This window comes from Eurytemora carolleeae, unplaced genomic scaffold (genome assembly GCF_000591075.1).
Source record: "Eurytemora carolleeae unplaced genomic scaffold, Eaff_2.0 scaffold355, whole genome shotgun sequence".
NCBI lineage: Eukaryota > Metazoa > Arthropoda > Copepoda > Calanoida > Temoridae > Eurytemora > Eurytemora carolleeae.
The window spans coordinates 220,696-244,303 of record NW_019396357.1 but is presented as its reverse complement, the minus strand read 5'-3'; the positions used below and the strand labels follow the sequence as shown (position 1 = coordinate 244,303).

General features: G+C 32.3%; 1 protein-coding gene across 1 annotated transcript in view; it reads left to right on the top strand.

Moving 5' to 3' along the window:
- The window catches only part of LOC111701632 (uncharacterized), a 39,257-nt gene that overhangs the window by 9,552 nt on the left and 6,097 nt on the right, over positions 1-23,608 (top strand). Inside the window, exons 3-17 of the mRNA XM_023473005.1 lie at positions 819-861; positions 1,873-1,957; positions 3,917-4,115; positions 4,870-5,020; positions 5,533-5,724; positions 7,808-7,887; positions 8,306-8,381; positions 9,838-9,944; positions 10,280-10,342; positions 11,132-11,188; positions 13,533-13,629; positions 13,958-14,022; positions 17,465-17,527; positions 22,461-22,513; positions 22,680-22,776. Of these exons, the coding sequence (XP_023328773.1) occupies positions 819-861; positions 1,873-1,957; positions 3,917-4,115; positions 4,870-5,020; positions 5,533-5,724; positions 7,808-7,887; positions 8,306-8,381; positions 9,838-9,944; positions 10,280-10,342; positions 11,132-11,188; positions 13,533-13,629; positions 13,958-14,022; positions 17,465-17,527; positions 22,461-22,513; positions 22,680-22,776 (1,428 nt within the window). The remainder of the gene's footprint in view (positions 1-818; positions 862-1,872; positions 1,958-3,916; positions 4,116-4,869; positions 5,021-5,532; positions 5,725-7,807; positions 7,888-8,305; positions 8,382-9,837; positions 9,945-10,279; positions 10,343-11,131; positions 11,189-13,532; positions 13,630-13,957; positions 14,023-17,464; positions 17,528-22,460; positions 22,514-22,679; positions 22,777-23,608) is intronic.

The following is a 23,608-nucleotide window of genomic DNA, read 5'->3' as shown; positions in this document are numbered from 1 at the left end:
CTAGCCGCAGCGCGCGGCCCAGAAAGTGTCTAAACCTAACCTAACTCTAAATATATAATAATCTCTCTCTTCTGACAATTTATTGCGGCATTCGCGAGTAAAAGAGTTTTGCCGCTACCAAATATTTATGGTTTATCAGGCTATAAAGGGACTGCATAACCGTAATTCTAAGTGAACCTTCATGCAAAGAAGGCACTGCTGACTTACAAAGGTACGATTAAAAGCGTTGTATGATCAAGTATGAATTAGATATCAATGTTTATAATTTTGGAAACTGATTATTTTCAATTGTGGTTTTCTACAAAGTGACTTGTGCATTTCAGCCGTGTTTTTTGTTTCTGTTTGATAAATCTGTTTTCTGTTTCTGTTTGAGTAATCATTCCACATTTATGTGGTATGTTTCCCCAGTGTCTCTCCTTTCTTGCTCCCGTCACCTTAATACCTTAAGGTTAGGTTTTGGGAATGGGAATTAATTCTAGTAAACGATAAAATTCAAAAATAGTTTTAAGTCTTTAGAGAGTCTGTAAACGTTATTTTTATCTTAAATGAAATATAAGCTTTGCGTGATTAAGTATGAATTAGATGTCCATGGTTTTGTTTTTAAAAACTGTTTATTTTCATTTCTGGTTTCTCTACAAACATGACTTGTGCATTTCTTGCTTCAGAAACAATGGATAAATTATCAGAAAATTCCACATTATTGATCAGAGGTTTCATGGGTACCGTTGTGAATCAATCGGACCATGTCCCTCTTTAATTGGAGGGTCACTATAAATTACGAGGACGATCCCTTTGATAAATATGTTTATTCTACTCAGAAGACCAACAGATGCTTGGAGCACCTTGGAGAGACTTATCAAGGTAAGGATTAATATAATTAATATTTTTACAAATATAATTATTCTGATTAGAAGCTAAAAATATCAAATGTTCCTAAAAGTCAAAAAAAGAGCTTAAGTGATTATTATTACAGTAAAAGTAAAAATGCAAAGAACGATAAAAACCGAAAATGTTTAAATAAAAGGAATATTTTATTATGCATTGATATAAAGGTAGTCGTAATTACTTATTTAAATGACTAAAATAGTTGCAAATAAAGATAATAAAACCTATGAAGGCTTTTAAAAACTCTAAAGGAAAAGAGGGAATACAATAAATGAGTACTATCACCAATTCTAATTTTCTCATCCCTATATCCTTGCAACTTTTTTGAAATTGTAATCTTCCACTATTTAATCTAACAGAATTGATTTGAAATATCGAAGGTCTACGATAACGGGTTCCTTGATCCTGAGATTCACGATACAAAAGTTCTGACTTTGGGTGTACTGATTTTTAATCTTAAATCTGTGCAGCGTCAGCGCTCCGTCGAATTTAATCCAATTCAAAGTAAACCTTAGACGCTAAAGACCCCTTGAATCCTTTCCTGTTTATTAATTCATTTATTTTAAAAGTTTACGTTGTGGATTCACAAAACAAAAGTTCTGACGTTTTTACCACATAATTAAGCACTAACTTCTTGCCCCCGTCATCTTTATACACTAATAGCTAAAATGCCCGGCAAATTGCCCGTGGAATAAAAAATTGAAAAAATATTCGATTAAAAAATAGATTTTGAAGAAAAAAATTTCGAAATTGGTTTAGCTTTTGTTACTCCCAGAGTACCCGTGAGTTTCCTCGACAAATTTAGCCAATTCGGTTCAGCCGTTTATCAAGCTATAGCTTACATATAAATATATATATATAAGCGAAGAGCTTTAATTCTTACATAAAAAAAAAAAAATTTACCTTATTTTTCTTTTTCTACTGGTTGAATTCAAAATTTTTATTAATTCTAAATTTGAATCTGTTGTAATGTGTAGCTATTTCTAGCGTGGACTACCTGAGGATGTAGTTGCCTGGAGACAAGATCCAGAAGTACAGAAGAGTATTCTTCAGCTTCCAGGAGTTGATATAGGTAGGGCTGCAAACATTACATTTAAAGGGATTGTTCGCGAAAAATGAAAGGGGGTATAGGCTTAATACGATAAAAAAGCGCTTTTGATCGCCACTAATCTTACTTCTATCTGTTGCGTCTATAAGGAGAAAATTGTTAAAGACGTCTCATACCGAATAACATGGCGTCCATACAAATTGAGAAAATTGCAACATACGACTTAGACCGTAAAAAAATCAATTTAATTTCAAACAAATCATTCAGATATTACAACCTATAGTCATCGATTATCTTTCGCGACATTTATTATAGTTGATTTTTCATAATATGTTTTAATTGTTATGATCTGGGAGTTACTTATAAAAACGTTTATTCCTGTTTCGAGGATTTTTGGTAATGAAGGCGACATTTTCATATTTTCCAGGAATGTTCGAAAACAAGTTGTAAGCTAAATATTATTTTAAAAAACAAAATCAAAACTAGTATGAAATATTAAATATATACAAATGTGGCGAAAGATATAATCGATGACTATAGGTTGTAATATCTGAATGATTTTTTTGATATTAATTTGATTTTTTTACGGTCTAAGTCGTATGTTCCAACTTCCTCAATTTGTATGGGCGCTACGCTCTTCGGTATGAGACGTCTTTATCAATTTTCTCCTTATAGACGCAACAGATAGAAGTAAGATGAGTAGCGATCAAAGGCGCTTTTTTATCGCATTAAGCCTATACCCCCTTTCATTTTTCGCGAACACTCCCTTTAAAGGGAGTGTATGGCTGGACATGGTAGTTGAACTAAGTATGAGTATTATAGAGAAACTTTTGAGGATTCATTTGAGACCTATGAGACGTCATTACGGTGAATTTGTTCAGCAAGAGCGAAAATTTAATCTTTTAAATCCTCATAGATTTTTCATTTTGGTGGAATGATTTTGAAAATCTTTTTTTTGTTAATTATTCAATGACGACCACGAAAAACGTAACACAATTTAACAGTTTAACTATTTAGTTGTTTAGGAACAGTTAGTGGTTTCTGTAATTTCTCATTATTAACAAAATTTTGCTTAGATTTCTTGGAATTTTTATTGAAAAGATGACATTTGAAGAATTTGAACAAATCTGCGAACAAACTCAGAAAAAAAAAGAAATTCAATATAATGAGGAAAAAGAAATAATTGATTCCAACATTGATGTATTGTCAAATGTCCAGTAAGACATAAGTTTCTAAACATGTAATTAGTATAACCCTATAAANTCTGAAGCTAAGTATAGACCGATAACTTTAATAGTTTGGGTGCTAAGGAGGGTGGAAAAAGATGCCTAAAAAAGGGTAAAAAAATGAAAAAATATTTTTTTGTTTTAAACAAATATGACAATGCAGAGTACCCTTGAAACTTGAAATCTGATTAATAAATTGAAAGATTTTTCTAGGTTTAAAGGTGTTCTGATAATTCTTTTTTGTTTTCATGCATAATAGTTGCGCAAGTCAATTTGTAGAAAAGTCGGAATGGAAAATAATAGTTTTCAAAAAAAACATGATATATTATTCCTACTTAATCAGACAAATTAATCGGGCCTGGCCATCTCTTTGTATTGAGGGTACATTAAATTACGCTGACAATCCTTTTAAGAATTCAAGTGGCTCCAGAAAATTATAAAATTTCTATATAAAACATTTCAAAATTGTATTCTCTATAGGTTTTTTATTTATTACATTATGCAACATTTTAACTCCGAAAGAATATTGTGCAGACTTGAACGGAGAAAATGAAATGTTAAAAACTCATTCAAGTCTATGTTTTGTGTATCTTTAGTTAGAGTCAAAAAACTTTGAAAGTGGATCCAAAGTCTTTGCCACAAACTAAAATTTTATAATCCCGATATCTTCGGAACATTTGGTGTAAACCTTTGATATTTCAAAAACAGATTTCATAGTTTGAATTACCAAAGGTTTACGATTTTTGCCCAACACTAGATAGAGGAGCAGGAGGAGGAGGAGGTGGTGGAGAAGGAGGATCAGAAAGCGAAGAAGGAGAGAATGAAACAGATGGAACAAAGGAGAAAGTGGACGAAGGAAAAGAAGAAATAAAACGATTAGGATCTGATGGAGGATTTGTAAACCTATCCTGTAATCTATTTCAAGAACAAATGAATATTCCAAGATATCTTCACAGGTATTTGGAAATATTAATTAAGTTTTTTTTCAACAATTGAAGTCAACTTCCATACCTTTACATATATTTTACATACTATAATATAAAGGGATTGAGTCTTTGCCACAAACCCAAATGCTTATATCATTCAACCAGATGGTGTAAACCTTTGATATTTCAAACTTAGATTATTTGATCTAACAAAATTCAAAATTTGAAATATCTAAGGTTTTCGACTTTATGTTGCAAAGATATAGGGATTAGAAAATCAGAGTTTGCGGGAAGGACTAAATTCCTTTTATTGGCTTAGCTTATCATCATGACAGTTAAGAGACGGCTTGAAGATCGTCTATTGACAGTTAAGAGACGGCTTGAAGATCGTCTATTGAAAGTTAAGAGACGGCTTGAAGATCGTCTATTGAAAGTTAAGAGACGGCTTGAAGATCGTCTATTGAAAGTTAAGAGACGACTTAAAGATCTCTATTGACAGTAAAGAGACGAATTTAAGATCGTCTATTAATAGTTAAGAGACGGCTTGAAGATCGTCTATTGAAAGTTAAAAGACGGCTTGAAGATCGTCTATTGAAAGTTAAGAGACGACTTAAAGATCTCTATTGACAGTAAAGAGACGAATTTAAGATCGTCTATTAATAGCTAAGAGACGACTTGAAGATCGTCTATAATCTTTGACCTTCAAGCCGACTCTCAACTGTCTTATTTCGTGGAACACCTTGTATTTAAAATATAAATATGACGGCAGCATAATATTGTTTAGATCTAGTGATTTCTCTGATATGATTTGTGTGACCCCCCTGCAGCTTGCTGTAATAGAGAGTAAAGTAGATGTCGTCCTTGCTCTACTCCTTGGATTAACTGAGGATCAGCTCTACCGAGCAGTTACAACTCAAGCATCTATTATCCGCAAGGTTTAGTATTTATCAAGGAAGAGTACCAGGGACCGAATTTAATGAATTTGAGGGGTCGCTGAACTGCCTGCCGCTGGCTCGGATTTGAATCACCTATTCAAATCCTTCCTGATTCTTGAACTTTGAATCGGTGGTTCAATTTTTAATCAGCAGTGACGTAGCTCAGATTCATTAGATTCGGTACCAGGAGCCGCTAAGGTCACTTATAAGTATAGAATAATACTAATATTTTAGCTTGGGAAGTTTCTCTAAATACACTGTAATGATACAGGGTGTCCCAATAAACATGGGAATTCAGTGACGATTTTGACCTTTGTGTGACCTTTGGTTTTACCTCACCAACCCACTTTTTTTGCAGACCTAGACATATCCATTTCAAAAATGCAAGGCTTAAGTTTAAAAGGAGATATTAGCAAAATACTGCCCAAGTTTTGTTTGAGAGCGTCCACATCTTGATGTGCAGTTCACACAATTACAATTACAGTCCCTTTAATATAAAGTTTATCTTGTAGGATGAGAATTCAACTCCAGCTCCTGTTGGTAAGAAATCCTTTGCGGAAACCAGGAAATTTTTCTCTGTGTCAACTATCTCCGGGTCCAGGGTTGAGATGGAACCAAGGTCGGAGCAGCAGCTGGACTGGAAGGATACGAAGGAGTGGACAACCCTACATCTAGCTGTTATGTACGACATCGAGTGTTTAAAGGTCTGTTACGTTGTAAAACTAAAGAACCGCTCATAAACCTATTTGTTGTACTGTCTCGTTTTGTCTTATACAGTTTATATATGGCTCTAGCATCTTAAAGTCGACCCGGTATTTTAATTAACCGGAGTTTAAAGTGATTTGGTGTACCGTCCCGTTTTTCCTTCTAATGTTGGTATGTGTACTGTACAGCTTGCTTTAGCTGGTTTAAATTCCTTGTATAGTAACTGCCCTACTCCAATTAATCCTTCTAGATCAGTACCAATACAGGTTTAACCTTCCGTATCTGTTTACAAGATACAACTCAATCTCGAACTCCGGGTTCCTCAATAATACTTTTGTCAATATCAATCCGGATACGACTCTATCTATATTCTCAGATATCTCTTTTACAAGATGCAACTCAATCTCGTCCTCGCATGTCCGATCAATAATACTCAATCTCTATCAATCCTGATAAGATGCTGTTGTATTCTTTAGTATGTATCACTCAGATACAACTATACCTCTCTATAATACTTTGGTATGTATCGCTCAGATACTAATAGCTCTCTATAATACTTTAGTATGTATCGCTCAGATACAACTACCTCTCTATAATACTTTAGTATGTATCACTCAGATACTACTAGCTCTCATAATACTTTATTTTGTATCGCTCAGATACTACTTAGCTCACTGTATTCTTTTGTAACTGTCTTACAAGATACAAATCAAATCAGTGACCCGTCTCGTTCGCTACGCGAGGACATATTGCTCTAACACCGTAATCAAGTAGAGTATTATTCCAACTGACATATATTTTGAGTTCTATGATACAGGTTAAGTTAATGAATGTAATTACAAGTTATACGCCATTATCTACAAACGTAGTTAGATTAATCCCAATACAGATTTACGTAGTTATTTACAAGCGTATAGTTAGGTTTACAGACAATGTACAACGTAATTTATCTAGGTGTGTTCAGGTTTATAAATATTGGGTTGGCTACGATATTTATTACGAAACACTCGTTTTAAACCTTAACTTTCTATTCCCCAACTAATCCCTAAATTCCTATACCTCGGATGAAACCTTTGGTGTATAAAAGAATTGAGTGTTTACCTAACACTTCAAATTTCAAATCCTTATATCTTTGCAACCCAGGGTTGTTGACCTTAAATATTTTTATTCTCTAATATCAAATAATCTAAGTTTGAATTATCTAAGGTTTACACCATCAGGTTGCAAAGATATAGGGATTAAAAAATTTGAGCTTGCGGCAAAGCACAATTCCTTTTTGTATTTCAAACCTTGACTTTTACAGTTTGAACCATTAAAGTTTGAAAATATGTTGAGTTTGAATTTGATGTAAATTAGTTGTTTGTATTTTTTATCATTGAAAACCAGTCATATTTTTATATTTTCATCCTTTCAAATACAATATATAAACTTTGATTTTGCTTCTTAAAATTATCAAGAATTGGGACCGGACTTCTATTGAGATATTAATTAGCTTTTCTAAGAATTGATTATTTTAAAAATTAATTGATTAAAGAGAACTCTAGACTGAACATTATTCATTAAAGTAAAACCGTGTTCATAAATTTTAAGTAACTTTCCATTCATAGAGACTGCAGGCAATTCCGATTTACAAGCTTTTTCTGGTCAATAATAATATTCATGTCAATTTTTTTCATGTCTTTTTAATTGATTTTTTTCAATTGTGGTTTTTCTTCAAATTTATCCGCGGATTTTTGCTGCAAAAACAATGGAGGAAAGTGTTTTAAGCTAGATAATGACAATATTGTCCACAGTAATAGTCAAAGAAGGTTTAAAGGGCACCGTTGTAAATATAGCATTCGCCTCTTTTTTTTCATTCATTTGAAATTACGGTGCGAAATCGCTATTTTATTGTATACCCTTAATCCATATTGATAAATCTCTGTATCCATTGAGGACACTTTTGATTTTCTTCTTAATCCTCTATTTTGGTTATCACTGCTGGGTTCCGACCAATGAGAACTCTCACATTGATTGCGCTCAAAACTTCTCGGCTTTAATCCTAATGGAAATACAGTTAACTTTGATGGATATGTTGTCTAGGTTCTTCTCTACTTACTGGAGAAGGAAGGGTCACCAGCAAGAGTTGAAGAAGTTTTAGACGCCAGGAACTCAAAGGGAAGGTAGGTATAGGACTATAGACGCCAGGAACTCAAAGGGAAGGTAGGTATATGACTACAGACTCCAGGAACTCAAAGGGAAGGTAGGTATAGAGGACTATAGACGCCAGGAACTCAAAGGGAAGGTAGGTATAGAGGACTATAGACGCCAGGAACTCAAAGGGAAGGTAGGTATATAGAGGACTATAGACGGCAGGAACTCTAAGGGAAGGTAGGTATAGAGGACTGTAGACGCCAGGAACTCTATGGGAAGGTAAGTATAGAACGAAAGACTCCAGGAACTCAAAGAAAGGTGTGTAGAAACTAAATCTATAGACTTCAGTTACTTAAAGGGAAGGAAAGAAATGATTCCAAAATCTCAATCGTAAACTGAATATTCTACCCTATATATTTATTGTATACGTATTAAAAATGTATTTAGGACTGTTTTACATCTAGCAGCTAGATCTCCCATATCATCTACCAGTACCAGACTTCTTCTAGATCTAGGGGTTCAGGTATCTTTCATACATTTAATGCCTCTCATACCTTTCTCATATGTATACCTTTTATACATAATACCTTTCATACCTTTACATTTCATACTTTTGATACATTGCACACCTTTCTTACCAACCATACCTTTCTCATATGTATACCTTTCATACATAATGCCTTGCATACCTTTCTTACCATTCATACCATTCATACTTTTCATACCTTTCATACCTTTCATGCCTTTCATACCTTTCTCATATGTATACCTTTAATACATAATAACTTTTATACCTTTACCTTTCATACTTTTAATACCTTGGATACCTTTCTTACCAGTCATACCTTTCATACTTTTCATACTTTTCATACTTTTAATACCTTTCATACCTTTCATACCTTTCATACCTTTCATACCTTTCATACCTTTCATATTACCTTTCATACCTTTCATACTTTTCATACCTTCCTACCGCTCATACCTTACTTACTTTTCATAACTTTCATACCTTTCATCCCTTTCATACCTTTCATAACTTTCATACCTTTCATCCCTTTCATACCTTTCATAACTTTCATACATTTTATATCTTTCGTACCTTTCATACCTTTCATAGCTCTCACACCTTTCATACTTTCCATATCTATACTTTCATACTTTTCATACCTTTAATACCTTTCATGCCTATACTTTTAATACTTTTAATAACTTTCATACCTTTAATACCTTTCATACCTTTAATACCTTTCATACTTTTTATACCTTCCATACCTTTCATACACTTAACACCTTTCACACTTTCCATACATGTACTTTTAATACTTTTCATACCTGCCTATATTTCATACCTTACATACTTTTCATAACTTTAATACCTTTCATACCTTTCATTCTTTTCATAACTTTCATATCTGTTGTACCTTTGATGGAAATAAAAATGTTTGTAAACCTGTACACAGTACAGATGAGTACGGTTTAACTCCTCTACATGTGCTTAAGTATATTTATGTACACTGTACAGGTTCAAAGTACAGATGAGTACGGTTTAATTAACTCCTCTACATATGGCTGAGTATATTTATGTACACTGTACAGGTTGATTGTACAGATGAGTACGGTTTTATTAACTCCTTTACATATGGCTGAGTATATTTATGTACACTGTACAGGTTGATAGTACAGGTAAGTACGGTTTAATTAACTCCTCTACATATAGCTGAGTATATTTATGTACACTGTATACAGGTTCATAGTACAGGTTGATAGTACGGATGAGTACAGTTTAACTCCTCTACATATGGCCGAGTATATTTATGTACACTGTACAGGTTGAAATGATAGTACAGATGAGTACGGTTTAACTCCTCTACATGTGGCCAAGTATATTTATGTACACTGTACAGGTTGAAATGATAGTACAGATGAGTACGGTTTAACTCCTCTACATGTGGCCGAGTATATTTATGCACACTGTACAGGTTGATTGTACAGATGAGTACGGTTTAACTCCTCTACATATGGCAGTAAAGTTTGGAGTTTTGGATACTGTTCGAATATTACTTCAGCAGGGAGGAGACAAGAGCAAGTACGTTTTGTTTCAAACCTTTAAAAATTCTACATTTATAAAAAAATGTTAAAACTAAAAAAATAACAAACCAAATTTCTCTACAGTTGTAAAAAATGCAAACAATTTTACGGAAAAATCTTTAAAAATACCAAACCTATACAAATCTGGAATAGGAAGATTTTCAGCAAATTGTCTTAACATTGAAATGGGTCTGTGTACAAAGCAAAAATTCTGTGTTTAATAATCATTTGGACTTAAATAAGCATAACTTAAGTCTAACAGTCGTCTTCCTATTCTACAGTTTTATGAGTCTCTCTGTAAATGAATATTTCTATATTTTTTTGTATGTCTAGTGGAGGGTTGGATATAAACGGAAGGAGTCTTCTTCATCATTCATCATCAGTAGAGATAACTAGGTTTATAGATATATACAGATATTGATACATAACAATAACAAGGACAAAACTAGAGATATCTAGGTTTATAGATATATACAGATATTGATACATAACAATGATAAGGACAAAACTAGAGATAACTAGGTTTATGGACATATGCAGATATTGATACATAACAATAATAAGGACAAAACTAGAGATAACTAGGTTTATAGACATATACAGATATTGATACATAACAATAATAAAGACAAAACTAGAGATAACTAGGTTTATAGACATATACAGATATTGATACATAACAATAATAAGGACAAAACTAGAGATAACTAGGTTTATAGACATATACAGATATTGATATATAACAATAACAAGGACAAAACTAGAGATAACTAGGTTTAAAGATATATACAGATATTGATACATAACAATAACAAGGACAAAACTAGAGATAACTAGGTTTATAGACATATACAGATATTGAGACATAACAATAATAAAGACAAAACTAGAGATAACTAGGTTTAACGACATATACAGATATTGAGACTTAACAATAACAAGGAAAAACCACCCATATTATTAAAATGAAGACATTAGACTAATATGACACTAAAAATTCAAGTTGGAGATAAAAATATCATGCTTGACAAAAAAGGGATGTGGAGAGGTTTATATAAGGGGGGGGGGGTAAATTTCAGCATTAGGAGAAATGTGGAGAAATTGGTGTGAAAAGTAAAAAAAGAGTAGCTACAAAGTCGTACTAGTAATATTGTAATTGTAAATTAATCATAAATTAAATTTTAGATATTTACTCAGGCGAGGATTCTCTCCAGATCTAAGCACATTAAAATATCAGACTAGGTTAGTTATAATAAAACTAAAAATCACACTAGGTTTTTTACTATTTAAAACTAAATATCAGACTGGATTTTATTTAAACCTAAATATCAGACTAGGTTTGTTATTATTTTAAGCTAAATATCAGACTAGATTTTTTATTATTTAAAACTAAATATTAGACTAGGTTCTTATTATTTAAAACTTAATATCAGACTGGATTTTTTCTAAACTTAAATATCAGACTAGGTTTGTTATTATTTAAAACAAAATATTAGACTAGGTTTTTTAATATTTAAAACTAAATATTAAACTAGGTTTCTTATTATTCAAAGCTAAATATCAGACTAGGTTTGGTATTATTTAAAACTTACTATCAGACTAGGTCTTTTATATATCTAAAACTAAATATCAGACTAGGTTTTTTTATTATTTAAAACTAGTCGAGACTAGGTTTTTTATTTTCTAAAACTAAATATCAGACTAGGTTTTTTATTTATCAAAACTAAATATCAGATTAGGTTGTTATTATCTAAAACTAAATATCAGACTAGGTTTCTTATTTATCAAAACTAAATATCAGATTAGGTTGTTATTATCTAAAACTAAATATCAGACTAGGTTTGTCATTATTTAAAGCTAAATATCAGACTAGGTTTGTCATTATTTAAAACTAAATATAAAATTGGGTTTTTTATAATCAAACTAAATTTAACATTAAAACAGAATTTGTCTGCTAAAACTGAAACTTCATCATTTAGGCCTTAGTTTCATTTTCATGGAACTGTAAGTTCCAGTGAACCTTCATGGAAAGATGGCAATGTAAGATTCATAATGATACCAGATTTATAATGATACCAGATTTATAATGATACCAGATTTATAATGATACCAGATAAAAGGGTTTTCTGATTAACTATGAATTAAATATCACTGTTTATAATTTGGAAAACTGATTATTTTCTATCGTGGTTTCTCTACAAAAGTGACTTGCGCATTTCTACTGCAGAAAAACATATTGGAATTATCAGAATTAGACACTTTTCAACCTAGAAAAAAGGCAATATCTTCCATATTATAGGTTTAAAAGGGGCCTGGGGTGTAATGATAGGGCAGATACAGTAGGATAGAAAGAAAGAGTTTAATTTTCATTTCATTCATTGCTTAAAAATATAATTCAAAATTTTGCATTTTTCCATTTAATATTTTGATACTTCTCAGCTTAATGTTAGCCTTCCCCACCCATACTTTCCATAATATTTTTTTTTTCATGCTTCTTTCCCTTTTCTTACATCTTACCTCTTCCCATACTCCCCCTCATTTTCCGCAGCTCCCCAGCGCTTTAGGGGGGGAGGCGTATTTTTTAGGGATGAAGTATTGCTAAAGGTTTACCCCTCTATCTGCCCTCGTTCTAAATTGTTCTAACAACTTACTATTATTCCTTCCCCGCCGCCCCATGAAAATAATAGGCTTTTGTAAATGTTTTTCTTTTCAATAAAAGTTTTTTAAAGTGTTAGTAAAGTTCCATAGAATTTTTAGAGAATCTTACATATCTTACATTATTAGATATTCTGGTAAAATCACGAAACCTCTCTATGTTTTGGTTTAATTTAAATACCTAATGACAAAAACACAGAACTTACTCTTATAAACTGTTAATAATTATAAATATAAACAGTTCTATAAATAATTATATGTTAAAATCTTGTTAAAAGAACTGTAAGTTATATTTAAATTAACCTTCCACTTAAAGATAACAATACCCATTTCACAATGCGTATCCTTCAAATTAACATTTGTAAGAAGGTATTCTCCTTTTTTCTGGGTTTAACATTGTTTAAGTCTGGCAATTCCATAATGCTGCCCTGCAGTAGAAATGCGCAAGTTTCTTATGTAGAGATTATACAATTATTGAATTTATAAACTTTAATATAATTCATACTTGAACAGCAAAGCTCTAAAGGGTAGCGTTAAAAAATCTGACATTGCTATCTTTGTATTAAAAATCTGACTTTGCTATCTTTGTATTAAAAATCTGACATTGCTATCTTTGTATTATAAATCTGACATTGCTATCTTTGTATTGAAAATCTGACATTGCTATCTTTGTATTATAAATCTGACATTGCTATCTTTGTATTGAAAATCTGACATTGCTATCTTTGTATTATATAAATCTGACATTGCTATCTTTGTATTAAAAATCTGACATTGGTATCTTTGTATTGAAAATCTGACATTGCTATCTTTGTATTGAAAATCTGACATTGCTATCTTCGTATTGAAAATCTGACATTGGTATCTTTGTATTGAAAATCACTTGAAACTATGCTAACAGTCCCTTTAACCCTGTTTGTTTTGTGTTCAGGAAGGGAGGAATTGACAATGTAAGATTGTTTCTGGACGACACTTTTATCCGGAGAGACAACCTTCTCATTCTAGACTTCTCCTTGGCCATGGAACAGGTAATTAAAGATATTTCAAGCATATATATCCAGAAACCTAGATTAGAATCTAGTAATCTAGTTTAGAATCTAGAGTTCTAATTCAAAATTCTAGAAATCCAATCTAGAAATCTGGTTTACATTCCTAAAAATCAAGAGTTATGGAAACTAGTAAAATATCAACCTAGGAACCTGTATATTCATCTATTCTCTAGGATATATGAACCTATATATTCATCTATTCTCTAGGATATAGGAACCTATATATTCTATGCTCTATAGATATAGGAACCTATATATTTATCTATTCTTTAGGATATAGGAACCTATATATTCATCTATTCTCTAGGATAGGGATGGAGATCTTGGAACTGATGGAGAATCAGTTTTTCTCCGGAACTTTCTCTCTCATAGGAATTCAACAAACTTGCAACAAACAAAGTTTATATTTACTTGGCTAGTTACAGGATTAGGAGAGATTCATACACTCGTTGTTTAAAAAATGGACATTATGTTTGCAAAACTTAATCCATTTGATCGCAAAACAGACAATACTTTGAAATAGTATTGATAAAGTGTCTCTATATTTAAGATCACTTTAGAGAGTTTGTAAATAAATCCTAATCCCTTTCTCTCAGATTTATGGGATTTTATTCTCCGTATACATCGCTAAAATTAAGGGTTAAATCTTGTTAGATCGGAAATTATGTTGAGTTTGAATAAAAAATGTTCTTCCATGTTAAAGAAACTCTATTTTTCTTTAGTTCTTTTTATCCTCCCATAAAGTTTCTCTGTCGTAAAAACTAAACCTGAATATTCCAGTTTATCACAGGTTTTATCACATTTAATGCTTCTACAGAATAAACATATTTATAAACATATCTATTCGCTGAATTCACGAGGATTTCATTATTTGTATTTTTGGCGAGATTTTATTGTCTTGTTTTTATTGTAAAACTAAACATCTTGACAAAACAAACTATTTATGTTAAAACCAAGAAAAAATATTTGAATCAGAATCAAAAGAAACTATCAATGTAAAAATAAAGAAAAACTATTTGACTAAGAATTTAGAAAAACTATTTAGAAAAGTACATAACTCAGAGTGTAAATAAACTATATTGAGTCAAAAATCAAGAGTAACTATTTGATTCAGAATTAAAAGAAAATCTATTTGGGTCAGCATTTAAAAAACTACTTGAATTAGAAAAAAAGTAGTAAAAGCGCGTAGAGTTATAACCAACAACAATTTTTGTTTTCTTAAAAACTTTTTTATGATGATTGAAGCGCGGTTTATTCCAATTATGCATGCTTCCTAAAGAATAAGAATGCTAGGCTTTTTTTGCGCCCAGCATCTATTTGAAATTTTAATTGTAGCATTATCCTCTCTTTGTACAGTATAAAACGACAACAAAAAAGTTCGCGGATTTAAACAGTTTTGCGTGGATTTAAAATTTTTTACTTTGAGACAAATTTTGCTAATTCTTAGCATCCATAGACCTTCCCTGGAGTCATGTGAGTTGCCTCAATCATTTTAAGCTTGATCAGCCCTGCCGTTTTTACGTTTATTGGATGCAAACAAACAAACAAACAGACAAACAGCCAGACAAGCTAAATGTATATATAGATGAGGAAAAGAAGAATCGATGATGGATAAAATTGTCCAACTGTATAGTTAAATATTTTAAAGTTGCCAATGTATAGAGGTGCACTTAAAGGGAGTGTTAGCGAAAAATGAAAGGGGGTATAGGCTAAATGCGATAAAAAGCGCTTTTGATCGCCACTAATCTTACTTCTATCTGTTGCGTCTATAAGGAGAAAATTGTTAAAGACGTCTCATACCGAATAACATGGCGTCCATACAAATTGAGAAAATTTCAACATACGACTTAGACCGTAAAAAAATCAATTTAATTTCAAACAAATCATTCAGATACTACAACCTATAGTCATCGATTATCTTTCGCCACATTTATATATAGTTGATTTTTCATAATATGTTTTAATTGTTATGATCTGGGAGTTACTTATAAAAACGTTTATTCCTGTTTCGAGGATTTTTGGTAATGAAGGCGACATTTTCATATTTTCCAGGAATGTTCGAAAACAAGTTGTAAGCTAAATATTATTTAAAAAAAACAAAATAAAAACTAGTATAAAATATTTGATATATACAAATGTGGCGAAAGATAATCGATGACTATAGGTTGTAATATCTGAATGATTTGTTTGATATTAATTTGATTTTGTTACGGTCTAAGTCGTATGTTCCAACTTCCTAAATTTGTATGGGCGCTACGCTCTTCGGTATGAGACGTCTTTATCAATTTTCTCCTTATAGACGCAACAGATAGAAGTAAGATTAGTGGCGATAAAAAGCGCTTTTTTATCGCATTTAGCCTATACCCCCTTTCATTTCTCGCGAACACTCCCTTTAACTCTCTAACTTTCTAGTCCTGCTTTTAAACTTAATTCCTAGTTCGGTCCTATTTAGGAATTAAACAAATCTATAAGTAGAGAATTGAAGTGGAGACATTTTTTTTCTTTTACAAGACTTCTAAGCCTCAGCAATAAATGTACACCAAGGTTACTGAGAAACAAAGACAACGTGACCAAGCTAATATATCACTTTAAAATTATTTTGAAAAATCAACACAAAAATACGAGAGTTTAATCAAAATAAAACTCTTTCGCGGAAATTATTGTAAAGGTACAGTTTTCCTATAAAAATGTATAAATTAATCTCATCTAAAATGGGAGTGTGGAGAAAGGATTTTATACAATCGTTCAACGGACAGTAAACGTAATTCAACATGACAGTTACTGATAGATTGAAATATAACAAGGAGTAACCGACACAGATGCGAACTCAGAGGGGGACAACGGGGGCTCATCCACTCCCCCCCCCGGGATAAGTGAAATCTATGGTATTCCCAAATTCCTATATTATTTCCGTTTCTTTAACTCATTTTCTATTTTTAAAACTTGTTTACAGATGAATTTCACATTTTTGAAACTAAAAGGGACTGTAAATAAAGTTTAAGGTGATTAAAAGGGGAACATACACAGCAACAATCATGAAGATATTCGTTTTTCTGCTTTAAAAATAAATAAGTTCTGTTAATTATCAATTTTCAGATAGAAAAATAAGCATATATATTAAATAACCAATGGTTTAAAGAAACCCGTTATAAATCGGGAAACGTTCTAAAAAATATATACCTGGAAACTACGTGACAGTTCCTTTCAAAAATATGTACCTGGTAACTACGTGACAGTTCCTTTAAACTATATATACCTGGAAACTACGTGACAGTTCCTTTAAACTATATGTACCTGGAAACTACGCGACAGTTCCTTTAAACTATATGTACCTGGAAACTACGTGACAGTTCCTTTAAACTATATGTACCTGGATACTTCGTGACAGTTCCTTTAAACTATATATACCTGGAAACTACGTGACGGTTCCTTTAAACTATATATACCTGGAAACCACGTCACAGTTCCTTTAAACTAAATGTACCTGGAAACTACGCGACAGTTCCTTTAAACTATATATATATATACCTGGAAACTACGTGACAGTTCCTTTAAACTATATATACCTGGAAACTACGTGACAGTTCCTTTAAACTATATGTACCTGGATACTACGCGACAGTTCCTTTAAACTATATATATACCTGGAAACTACGTGACAGTTCCTTTAAACTATATATATACCTGGAAACTACGTGACAGTTCCTTTAAACTATATATACTTGGAAACTACGTGACAGTTCCTTTAAACTATATATACCTGGAAACTACGTCACAGTTCCTTTAAACTATAAGTTTGTTGTCTGGTTGGTAGAAAACTGCTGAGAGCTCCCCTTGCAGAATCTTTACTCTGGATGAAGTGGTTCGCCAGTAAAAGGTACTAAATTAGTTAATACTTAATTATTGGTCTAGTGGGTAAAATGTTTGTTTGATCTTCTATGCAAAGATGACAATGCCCGATTCACAACGGTTCCCTTTATCTGATCAGTAAAATGGAAGATATTGTTCTTCATGGGTTAAGAAGTGTTAAGTTTATGTTTTTTTTTAAAGTAAAAATGTTAAAGTCACACTTGTAGAGAAACCACAATTGAAATTAATCAGGTTTAAAAATTTCAAGGTGATACCGTTTTGAATCGGGCACTGCCATCTTTACATGGAGAGTTACTTGAAATTATGTTAACAGTCCCTTTAGGAAAGTTATCCATTTCTGTCGTCGAGGAATCCTGCGTCGGGCGTCTACGTCTAAGGTTTCGCTATATAACGGGAAAGGTATCCGATCAATATTAGCTGTCTAAAGAACTAAGAACTTCAAAGCTTTACCATAATAAATAATGATATAAAAAATAATCCAGAGCTGGGAAATTTAGTGTTGGATACTTAAAATCTGAATCGCTTGATCTTGATATCCACTGTAAACACTTTTAATTTGAGGTTCGATGCTTAATCTCCTCTTTCAATTATCCGCTCAAGGTACGATAACCATGTGGGATACAGATTAAATTAATCTGTAGATTAACAAAAGATTGAGATTAAGCATTGATCTGGATTCTCTGGATATCCTTAATACAAGAGTTCCCAGCTCAGGAGGGTTGCAGATAAAGCTGAGAGTCTTAGTGGAATTCCAACCCGGAGATCAAACAAGAAATAAATAAAAATATTTGCAACTAAATCAGCTCAAACATGAAAGAAACAGACAGTTTGCAAGAAGAGAAAGATAGATAGCCAGACAGAGACAGGCAATTAGATATATGGATAGATGGAGATAAATAGATAGATAGATAAATAGATAGAAACAAAGATGGATGGATAATTGTCTAGGGACTAGATATTCTGCAAGTTAAAGAATTAAAAGTTTGTTCTTGTATTCTCTCTTCTACTCTCATTATTACTCCAGATCTTGTATTCTCTCTTCTACTCTCATTATTACTCCGGAGCTGGTAACTTTTATGTTGGATTCTCATAATCCCGATTGTTTGATCTCGATATTCACTTGATCAATATTCACAATGCAAGAGTTCCAACCTTACCGATGGGATTTTTTGTGTTCGATACTCATTATCTCAATCGCTTGATCTCGATATTCCCTTTGGGCACTTTTAATTTGAAGATAAAAACTCTATCTTTCCATAACTACATATAGTTATTCCGTCCCGTGATCAAGGCTTCATTTAACCCATGACTGCAGGCACGATTAGCATCGGGATATCGAATAAAGATTAAATTAATCTGCAGATTAACAAAAGATCGAGATCTAGCATTGAACTTAATATTCACCTCAAAAGAGTTTCCAGCTCATTAACAGCTGAGAAGTGCATCCTCAGCAAGTCTTATCTTCAACAATTTATTATAAAAAATATTCTCGATTTTTACTAAAGCCCTGGAATTATACGTATTTATTTGCTACTTTTTTTGTTACTTTTATTCTCTTTATCTTTTATTAAGTACGATGTGTACCTTTGCAGGGTGGTGAGGTTTGGTTTTATGGTACAGGGTGTCCCAAAAAACATGGGAATTCAGTGACGAATTCGATATCGTCGTTGTTATGAATTAGCAGTGTAATGCCTAATTTCAAAAGCCGTAATATTATTATGTCTGCTAGAATTTATTTAATGAAAAGGATAAAGGACTGTCTAAAACGAATCCGCAAGATGAACAGTGAAGACGGAAAAGTTTACTATGTTTGTATACTGTAATTTTCTTGTTTTACTAACACAACCGTATGCATGGTCAAAACATAAACAAACAAAATGTGAACATAGCAGACAAAACTCTTACAGATTACAGCTTTCTCAGTAGGTATCACTATACTAAATCAAAGATTTAGAATTATTTAAAAAGACGATATCGAATTCGTCAATGAATTCCCATGTTTATTGGGACACCCTGTAGTACAGGAATATATGAGTCAGATTCAACTTTGTAGCATTATTCTTAAAATTTTGATAAATGATAAATTTTATTCATCAATGCTAACTAAGGTTAATTTGGCTCCGGGGCTTCAACAAATTTTGTTGGATGAGAGAAATTATGAAAATGTGCAGACATAAAATTCGGGGAAACTGTACACCAATATTATTTCCCCAAACTGAAGGATTTTATTAAAATAATGTTGATGAATGTGTATATTTGAGTATTTAGTGTAATAATCCTGAATTAATCCTGAGCTGAGGTCTACAAAACCTTCTTACACAGTTCTCTGTACAGAAAAGAAATTCAAGAGATTCTAAATTACTCAACAACATTTCTTGATTAAAAATACCTTTTTTTCTGAATTTTTGTAGTTTTTTAAAAAATTGTTGAAGGGTCTGTAAGTGTATTTTTTTAGTAGCTCAATGCAAAGATGACAATGCCCGATTCACAATAGTACCCTTAAAAACTTTGTCTGATCAATTACGAATTATATATTAATGTTTGTAACTTTAAAACTGATTATTTTGAATGGCGGGGTCTCTATAAAAGTGCCTCTCGCATTACTATTGCAGGAATTTTTGAACTTACAAAAATGCTTCTTTTAGACTTTTAGTTTGTAAATTATGTCCCTCATTTAACAAAGAATGGGAGCTTATGGTTGAAACACAACTCCTGGATTTGAAAAAATAAAAGACGAGAAAAATTGGCCTAAATGGGTTTCTTTTCAAATATAAAACAAAGTGTGTAAAGAGTGTTGGTGTTGTGTATTATAAATGATACTTTTTTAAAGGAACTGTTAGCGTTATTTTCAGTGACTTTCCATGCAAAGATGACAGTGCCTGATTTACAACGTTAACCTTGAAACCATAGATAAAAATAAATCTATGCTTGTAATTTAATATGATCATAAATGTAGAAGATACCGTAGTTTTTCTCATTCGAAAAGCCATTCTCGCAGAGAAACCGCAAATAAAAATAAACAGTTTAAAGAAATAAAAACATTGATATCTAATTTATACTTGATCAGACAAAGCTTTTATGGGTACCATTGTGAAGCGGGCATTGACATAGTTGAATATGAAGGGTTACATGAAATTACCTTACAGTCCCTTCAAGGTTTGTACTTTAGAACTATATATCTGCATTATACATTCTGTGAAGGCTATGTGACTAGGATTTTTAATATTCGTATATGACAATATAACAAGATAAATCTACAACCATGTTTTCTCCTGAATAAAAACTAGAAAAACAAACTCAGATAAATGTTAAAACATAAATTCTGTCCTTGTATAATGCTTGAATAAGCCGGTCTATTCTTTATATACTAGTGCACACAATCCCCTTGATAGGACGTGACATGTTCCGACCTTTTCATTCCTTCGTTCATGGTTAGTCCGATTTGTTAAACCTTTGTCTGAGTTAAACTGATGGAGTTATCAGTCTTTTACTATTTCAAAATTTATTATTTTCAGTTGCGGTTTTACCCTTGAGTGATTGGCAGATTTAGGCAGATTTAGACAGAAAGAGAGAAAGTAGGAAATTTTCCGAATACGGTGTAAAAGCGACGACAGCTTCCTCATTGTTGCTCATATAAAGGTTAAAGAGTACCGTCACGAATCAGAATTTCCACTCTATAAATGAAGGATGACTTAAAATTGTCTCACAGTCCCTTTGAGTTTATTTATCGGATATACCTATCGAGTAACTGTTCATTTTTGACTTAAACTTTTCCTTTAGTTAAGGGACATTTTCCACTGCTACCGGGCAGGTCCTTCCGTTAGTTAAGGGACATTTTCCACTCCTACCGGGCAGATCCTTCCGATAGTTAACAGACATTTTCCACTGCTACTGGGCAGGTCCTTCCGCTAGTTAACGGAGATTTTCCACTCCTACCGGACAGGTCCTTCCGTTAGTTAACGGACATTTTCCACTCCTACCGGGCAGGTCCTTCCGTTAGTTAACGGACATTTTCCACTCCTACCGGGCAGGTCCTTCCGTTAGTTAACAGACATTTTCCACTCTTACCGAGCAGGTCCTTCCGTTAGTTAACGGACATTTTCCACTCTTACTGGACAGGTCCTTCCGTTAGTTAACAGACATTTTCCACTCTTACCGAGCAGGTCCTTCCGTTAGTTAACGGACATTTTCCACTCTTACCGGACAGGTCCTTCCATTAGTTAACGGACATTTTCCACCCCTACCGGGCAGGTCCTTCCGTTAGTTAATGGACATTTTCCACTCTTACCGAGCAGATCCTTCCGTTAGTTAACGGACATTTTCCACTCTTACCGGGGGCAGGTCCTTCCGTTAGTTAACAGACATTTTCCACTGCTACCGGGCAGGTCCTTCCGTGCTTTCAGGAAATCTCAATAAACACCCGAACTAAATGAAAACCTTCTAAGTAAATGTTTTTCAGGATTGTATCATTAGCAAGCTGTTTAATACACGAATTTGACGGAAATTTTGTAAATGTAAGAACATAATTTGGAATTTGAGCCTATGACTGTTTAAATTTCCGTCAATTGTATTGGATGAAGAAAACATTCTTAAAAACGCAAAATTAACCAAATTCCACAAGGCATAGATCTGTATACTAAAACCCATGTTTATTTGATATCTCTGTTTTGAATAATATTGTGTCTCCTAACTAAACCACCCACTGAGAACACTACGTTAGAAGTCGACACATCACTGCGCAATCCATAATATATGTTCATATATTATGTATAAGCTTAATCGTTACATCATGTAGACCAAACAAACATTCATATATTATAAAAAGACTGAAGTCAAAATCTCACTTTTATTTCTGAAATAAAAAAATTAGATTTCACATTAATGTGCCATCGAAAAATTAAGCATGATGCAAGTTTGCGTTAAACTTGAAAATTTTTCAGGGCAATTTTACTGGATCTATTTTTCTACTTCATCTTCATCAGCTGTCTTACAGGTATACAGGATACATGGAGTAAACCCTATCCTTACAGGTATACAGGATACATGGAGTAACGCTATTTAAACATTCAAACACAAATACATGGAGTAAACATGAGTCAGAGTAAATAAATTTCTTTGATCGGTTTCTTAAACTTTTATAAATCTCGTATTATTGCCAGGTGTGATCTGTTCCAGTACTCATAGAGGAGGTGGAGTAGAAAGAAAACTATCCAAACCTGAATCTGCAATAGTAGACCTAGTCCTGGCTAATTACAGGTCAATTTAAATCATTTTAAAATCAAGAAATTAAATACCACTCTAACAGTCTTTTATTACTGTATGTCAATCATAAATTCAGTAAAGATATTATTACTCATTATTATTAAAATTACTCATTATGAAAAAGGGCAAAACTAGAAATAATTGAATCCTAAGAATGGAGTTTTTACAAACCAGTACCTTGAGTTTTCAACCTAGATAAATTAGACTAGATAGCTCATATCGTCTTCACCATACCGGGGTGTTTCAGCTAAAATTGAAAATTTTAATTTAGCTCTGTAGCTATGTACGTCCATACAGTACATTGAATAAAAATAGTTGCGGCTTTGTTATAGAGGAACACTAATACACACAGTTTAGAATGACAAGATTGTGGCGGTTATGAAAGTCGTCCTTCTTGGATAATTCTCCGCGGCAGCTGAGAAGACTAGGGGGAGTTTCTTGAGCCACGTAATGATAATAAAAACCATGTGAATATAGAGATAACTTTTTACCACGTATCTTAGATAAAATATATAATCAGTTAATCGTGAACCTTGTAGTTATTTAGCTGATCGCCAAAATATATTGTATATTGTAAATTGTATATTGTATATTGTATATTCTACATTGTATATTGTATATATTTATATTGTATATTGTATATTGTATATTGTATATTGTATATTGTATATTGTATATTGTATATTGTACATTGTATATTGTATATTTTGTATATTGTATATTGTATATTGTATATTGTATATTGTATATTGTATATTGTATATTGTATATTGTATATTGTTTATTGCATATTGTATATTGTATATTGTATATTGTATATTGTATA